Source organism: Gambusia affinis, linkage group LG14 (genome assembly GCF_019740435.1).
Source record: "Gambusia affinis linkage group LG14, SWU_Gaff_1.0, whole genome shotgun sequence".
Classification (NCBI taxonomy): Eukaryota; Metazoa; Chordata; class Actinopteri; order Cyprinodontiformes; family Poeciliidae; genus Gambusia; species Gambusia affinis.
Window position 1 is genome coordinate 4,596,510 of NC_057881.1, and position 6,000 is coordinate 4,602,509.

General features: G+C 37.8%; 1 protein-coding gene across 2 annotated transcripts; it reads right to left on the reverse strand.

Moving 5' to 3' along the window:
* Positions 1–2,634: 2,634 nt before the first annotated feature.
* LOC122844133 (tumor necrosis factor receptor superfamily member 6B-like) lies at positions 2,635–6,000 on the reverse strand. Of its 2 annotated transcripts, none has more exons than XM_044139327.1 (4): positions 5,728–5,851; positions 5,147–5,552; positions 4,889–5,065; positions 2,635–4,124 (listed from the first exon to the last, which is right to left on the reverse strand). In XM_044139327.1, exons 1-4 carry the CDS (start codon positions 5,728–5,730, stop codon positions 3,790–3,792), a joined length of 921 nt encoding a protein of 306 aa, XP_043995262.1. In that variant the 5' UTR covers positions 5,731–5,851; the 3' UTR covers positions 2,635–3,789. The 2 variants fall into 2 exon arrangements, with proteins under 2 accessions (XP_043995262.1, XP_043995261.1); XM_044139326.1 differs by having other exon boundaries at positions 2,637–4,124; positions 5,147–5,549; positions 5,728–6,000.

Genomic DNA, 6,000 nt, shown 5'->3' on the forward strand with positions numbered 1-6,000 from the left:
GCTGATCTTCAAGCCAAATGGACAAAATTTGCAACTACGTTTTTGTGACTGCCAATTTCAGTGCAGAATAAGTTTGAAGTGCTGCTTATGTTTCACAAAAGCATAAAGAGATTTTGTGACTCTTTATGTTTCTTAAAGAGTCACAAAATCCCAAATCAACTGTTTTTGCAGTTAAACTATAGGGTGGTCCTTTAGGGTGCTCAGTTTATCTTGGTATTTTTGTGTAATCTTGTTAAATTCTGCAATATGTGGCCTAAAACTGACTTATTGCTGCCCTTTTGGGGTTAAAGGATGGCTACTCTGGTTAAGGTCGGTTGCTGTCTACTTCACAGATCTGCATTTGGGTATGAAACCATCTCACTCAGACACACGTCCCCATGGCGAGTCAGGAGCTATGTGTAATCATGATTCATTTACAATGTGGACAAGGAATGGAATGGGTTTCCTCTGCTCTGTTTGCTCAGGAAATGGGAATGGCACTCGCTTCTTGGTCAGGATAGTTGCTGGAGAGCGATCGACGCTTTCATGTATTGTTGCCAGTGTCTCCAAGAACACACAAACAAGTTTGAAGTTTTGTTGCTAGTCTTTTTTTTAGATCTTAGAGGTTTCTGTAAAGTTGCTAAATACAGTGACAAAGTGGCAAGTTGACAGCAATGATTTTGGTGCTCATGTTGACCAAACCCCATTTACTCATTCCCACACTTGGCCGTGCAGCTCAGTGTTTCCACTTCGGTGGAATTTTTCTAAATTTTCCTTGAAGGCAGGGCAATGTTTTCACATAGGGTTTAGCTCCCCTTTGTATATTCAGTAAACTGGGCAGACATTTCGCACCATTCAAATTAAACGAGTTGAGGGTGTGGTGTGTTATTTCCATCGTTCTGTAAGGACTCATTAGCTAACTAACTACTATAATGACCCAGAGTTCAATTCAGGGTGTTCCCTTCCCTGATGACAGCAACATTTATGCAGTTGGGTGAAATAATTACTGTGAGGAAGTAATGATACTGCTGGCGTCATAACAGACAGAGAACTAAAACTAATGTTGATATAGTTGTGGAAAAAAAAAATAAACTCTTTTTTTGTTCTGGTTCCAGGTTGAGATTTTATAAATATCTACTTTGTTTAAAAGCAGCCAGGTGATATTTAAAACAGAATAAAATATAAAGCAATGTCTTACAGCACCTTATGTTTTTCTGCTACCCTGATACCAACTTTAACATAGCAAAATTTAGCCAGCATGTTATTTTTGTATTTAGACTGGAATAACAGTCTAGAAGAGACTCACCACAAAGGACTGGGCTGGATGTGAGTATGCTGGGCATTTCTCAGACACATGATCTGCTTGCATTTCACTTCTACTACTTTACAGTGTTTTTCAGGGATGAAGAGAGTTTCTCTAGCTCTCTATCATCCACAGCAGTGATATTGACCCACTAACTGTGGAACACACCCCAGTAACATAATTTACATGGAAATGCCATGTTTTATTCATGTTTTGTACAAGATTAGATGTTTTATCTAAAAATAGGTTCTAAATATATACTAATTTACAAAAAGCATGTCTTAATTCTTTTGTATTTTCAATCTTCATTAAAGATATCTTTTTAAGAAATGTAAAGTCTAAGTAAAAGTTAACTATAAAACCATGTTTCCCTGTACAAAGTGAGATTAGATGTCATTTACTTGGACAGCAGTTTATCAATGGGATGAAGCTTAGCAACTTTATTAGAAAATAATGCTATAACTTCTGACTTTATTATTTTTCTTCTTGGATGTGCAGACACAATGTGTGTTTCAGTTAGCGATTCTCTTGGACACAGACGTCAGCTGTCAGGTTTTTGTATAGTTTGGACAAAGTGGTCACTGAAGTTGGCTTCCTGTTGTAGCTTTGCTAATTTCTGCTGCTGCTAGTCTGAAAGAGCTCAGTGGGGGAGTTGTGAGGAAGGGATGCTCTGTAATGCGAAAGCTTGACTTGGTGACTTTGACTCTGAGGAGGAGCTGAACATGGTTCCCCCAAGTGTTTTACAATCCCGTACGGCTGCCACAAAAGATTCAAAGATTTCTCAAACATGCAAAGCAACACTCCAGTTTTGATTAGAGAATAACTTAACATTATATACAGCTAAAAAAAAGTTGATTTTACATAATACATTCCGTTTGAGATACTTTATAAAGCCCTCTGATGGAAGAAATGTAAAGGTGTTTTGGCAAATTATAGACACAAAATTCTTTGGTGATGAGGGAAAATAGCCATGTATTGTCAATTCATTTAACAGCTATAAAATGCTTTTGTGCTGGGTGGTGAGATAAAATCTTGATGAAATACATTTACATTCGGGGTTGTGATTATGGCATACTGTGAAAATGTTCACAGGATATGAATTTTTTTTTTAATGATATATTATAGTGAATGTAGTAAGATTTATCTTATTATAAACCACACTTTGCTTCAAGGGTTAGGTCAATGTTTCTGTTGTTTCATTAGATGAATGGACAGACAAAATGTATTTGTGGGGGTAACTGGTGTTTTATACATTCTGCTGTTATGATCTTATCTTACCTTTTAGATGCGAAGACTTAAAAAACATGGGACACTAAATAAACATTGTATTGAAGGTTCTATATAGTTCTTGGCCTGTGTATGGCTGTACATTAAATCTCTGAAATCCAAATTGTCTGGATATGTGAGTATTGATTGAAGATATTGGTGGAGCTGTCATTGTTACAAAAGATTAATTAGCACTGATTATATATGTTTTGTTTTATTTGAGCAATATATGCAGCAGTATTCTATATTAAAAACAACAAGAATTCTATGTGTATAAAATAAAAACACTTTGCATATTTCTTCAAATAAATTAATATCCCTCTTTTGACAATTTTAACACAAGACGTACCAAAGTAATACTTTTGAAATGCAAGTTTTGAAATACAGTGAGTAAAAGTGAAAAGCATTCAATCTGTCTTCAGGAGAAATAAATAGGGGAGGTAGATAAATGTAGACTGAAACTTTTCAACATTTACACTTTATGAATTTAAAGGGGCAGCATTATGTATTTTCCAGGCACATAGTGCCATTTTATAGCACAATTTTTATAACAACAAGTATGTTGTTATAAAAATGATGCATAGATAAAATATGACTTAAAAAAAAGTTGACTTCATAATTTAATGCCTGGAAACTCATTTCAAGGCATTAAATTATGAAATCAACTTCAGCTGGTTTAAAAACCAACTTTCCTTCTGAAACTCCACCTTCAGAAAGTCATCACAACAGCGCTTCTCTATTAACCCTTTAACAATGTTTTTACCAAAGTTCCACAACCAGGTGAGCTCCTAAAAAGACCTTAGCTGATGCGCAATTCCACCAGGTTTTTGCTAATTGTTGCTGGCTAGTCTGAAGGAGCTCAGTGGGAGAGGGCTGCTCTGTGATGCGAAAGCTTTGAAACTGCTGCTCCACCTTGGAGCTGCATATCGAAGGCAGCGCTAGGTCCACCCAGGTGTTACGGAGATTAAAGGTATGGTTATGGTGAGGGAAGAACCTTCAAATACGACATTTACATAATACTGCCCCTTTTACATCTTTTAGATCCCCTCAATACAAACTCTACATCCTAAAACTAAATTAAAAGCTCCAGTTTTCTTTTAACTTGGCATAAAGTGTAAAAACCTGCAACAACAGAAATAAGACAGCATGTTGATATGACACAAAAAAATCAAGTCTTATCATAACAAAGCAGCCTGTGAAAAACAGAAAAAAATTACAGCAGATTAAAATTAAGACGAAGTTTAATTTAAGTCTACCTCCGTATCATTTCCTAAATGGCACAGCTTTAATAGATTTTTGTCAATTCCATTCAGCTTCTTTTGTAGTTTTTCTCCTGCGTGAGATACTCTCAGTTTAATCATAATGGCTGGAAGCTGCCGGATCTGCATCGGAGTTGCAGATGAAACCCAGCTGCTGATGCGTGAGTGAAGCTCTGAGAAGCTGAGCTCCGAAGTTCCTTCCTGCTTTCTGACGTCGTCAGATGGAAGCTTGTTCACTATTCGACGCAGCCGTTTGATTATTATTTTGTGATGAATGAAGAAGGCGGGGACAATTTCTTTGAGATATTCAGCTCCGTCTAGAGAGACGACACAGACAGTTGGGACGTTATGACACATTCCAGCAACACAGATACAACACAGATTACTTTCTACTTTCAATAAGTAGAAAGTAAAACAAGACATTTAGGAGTCATAAATCAGTGTTTAGTAATGATTTAAATCACTTTCAGTTACTGAGAAGTGGAAGTATCTTAGATGTATTGGTGACTTAATGTTTAACTATAGAGGGCTAATAGAAGCCCAGACCACTAAAAAATCTAAACATATATACATAATAATGTGTTCCATAGAAAAAAAAAAAAACATTTGTTATAAAGTAAATTAAGGCTAGTTTATATCTATATTACATTTCAGAAACAAGGCAAAACTTTATATAATGAAAACAAATGCACAAAAAAGAAAATTATTCGTTTCTTAATTATTTAATTTTGTTATAATTAGTTTATTAATTAGTATAACTAGATAGATGATCAAATATTCAAAGATATTTAAGACATTAGAGAAAAAATTTAATGAAAAAATTTAAACAGACCGTTTGTTAAGGAATATTAAATATTTGGGTAATTAGTTATGCAGTAGTGCACTATGAAATGACTGAAACATCTGAAAACGCGATCTATTTGATAGGAGCAGCGTTAGTCCTGCCCTTTGACCTTTATAAATAGGACTGGAAGATAAAATAACTGTAGTTTATGTGCTCCAACATATAGCTAAATAACCCCTTTATAACAGGCTACAGATACCAACCAGCCAATTTTTAGCTTGAAGGAAAATATTTTACCTTTCCGGTCTCTACAGTTTGCACAAAGGCTGTCATGCCAAACGGCGCCTTTCAGCACCAAATGCATCCCTGCGTCGCTGCAGCTCTTGTGCTGTGTGCAGTTTTGATCAGTGGAGGAAATGTCAGAGAAGGTGCCAACAGAGCAGCGACCGCACACTGTGTCTCTCTCTGGTGTACCTGCAGGTGAAACACATAACCTATCAATAAAACTCACTGTTAATGGAAGTATGAAACGAAGGTAGTGTAGACTGGCTGTACCTTTGGCGAGTACTCCCTGCCCAGAGGGACACTCGCTGTGCCGGACGCACATGTCGTAGTCCTGACGGTAGAAGTAACCCTGTTTACACTCGCACTGACAATCGCTGTTTGCGGTGCACTCCTTCTTCACCACCTGGTTCCGCCCGCAGTCTCCGCAGCGTAAACATCTTCCGATGTAGTTCCAGAGCTCCGTGAAGGAGTCCTGTGGACACGGAGCGCACTCGCTCTTTTTGATGGAGGAGCATCTAGCGCGCAGGAAGGTTCCCGGCGGGCAGCGGTCACACTGCAGAGGGTTGCCGGTGATCGGGTCGGTGACTTTGTAGGTCAGCGGGGAGGTGACGCCGTTCGCCAGACAGGAGCGCACAGAGAGGAGGATGAGCAGCTCCGTTGAGAGGGTTAAAAACTGCTGGAGCGAGAATAAGAAACGCCAGGAAGCAAAACTTAATTTGAGATAGAAACAATTTACCCGAAACAATATGAGCTAAACATGGACACTGTTAGAATAAATCGTATAAAACTGTTTCTGTCAGATGCTGCCGTAAGAGAGCACAGCCCGTTTCTGCAGTACTGCCTCCACTTACCATTATGGTGAGGGTGATCTGAACCAGACAGTCAGGAAGATGAAGTTCTTTCTGCTTCTCTGCTCTATTTATTGGGTGGCATGACCTTTTTATAGGACCAGGGAAATTCCTCTTTACACATTTGCATCAGCCTAAATTTCACGAGTATTCTGAGTAGATCATTTGTTAATTTAATTATTGCATCCATAATCCACAGGTAATGCTGCATACATCTTTTAATTCAGGCTTTTGTGCAGTGTGATCAGATGGGAATTTTGGCTGGACCTCTCATCT

Excerpts from the sequence above, each read along its gene's own strand:
- LOC122844133 (XM_044139327.1), bottom strand. Across the intron at positions 5,066-5,146 it reads GCAGGGAGTACTCGCCAAAG|GTACACCAGAGAGAGACACA; the intron begins GTACAGCCAGTC and ends TTTCACCTGCAG. Across the intron at positions 4,125-4,888 it reads AAACTGTAGAGACCGGAAAG|ACGGAGCTGAATATCTCAAA; the intron begins GTAAAATATTTT and ends TCGTCTCTCTAG.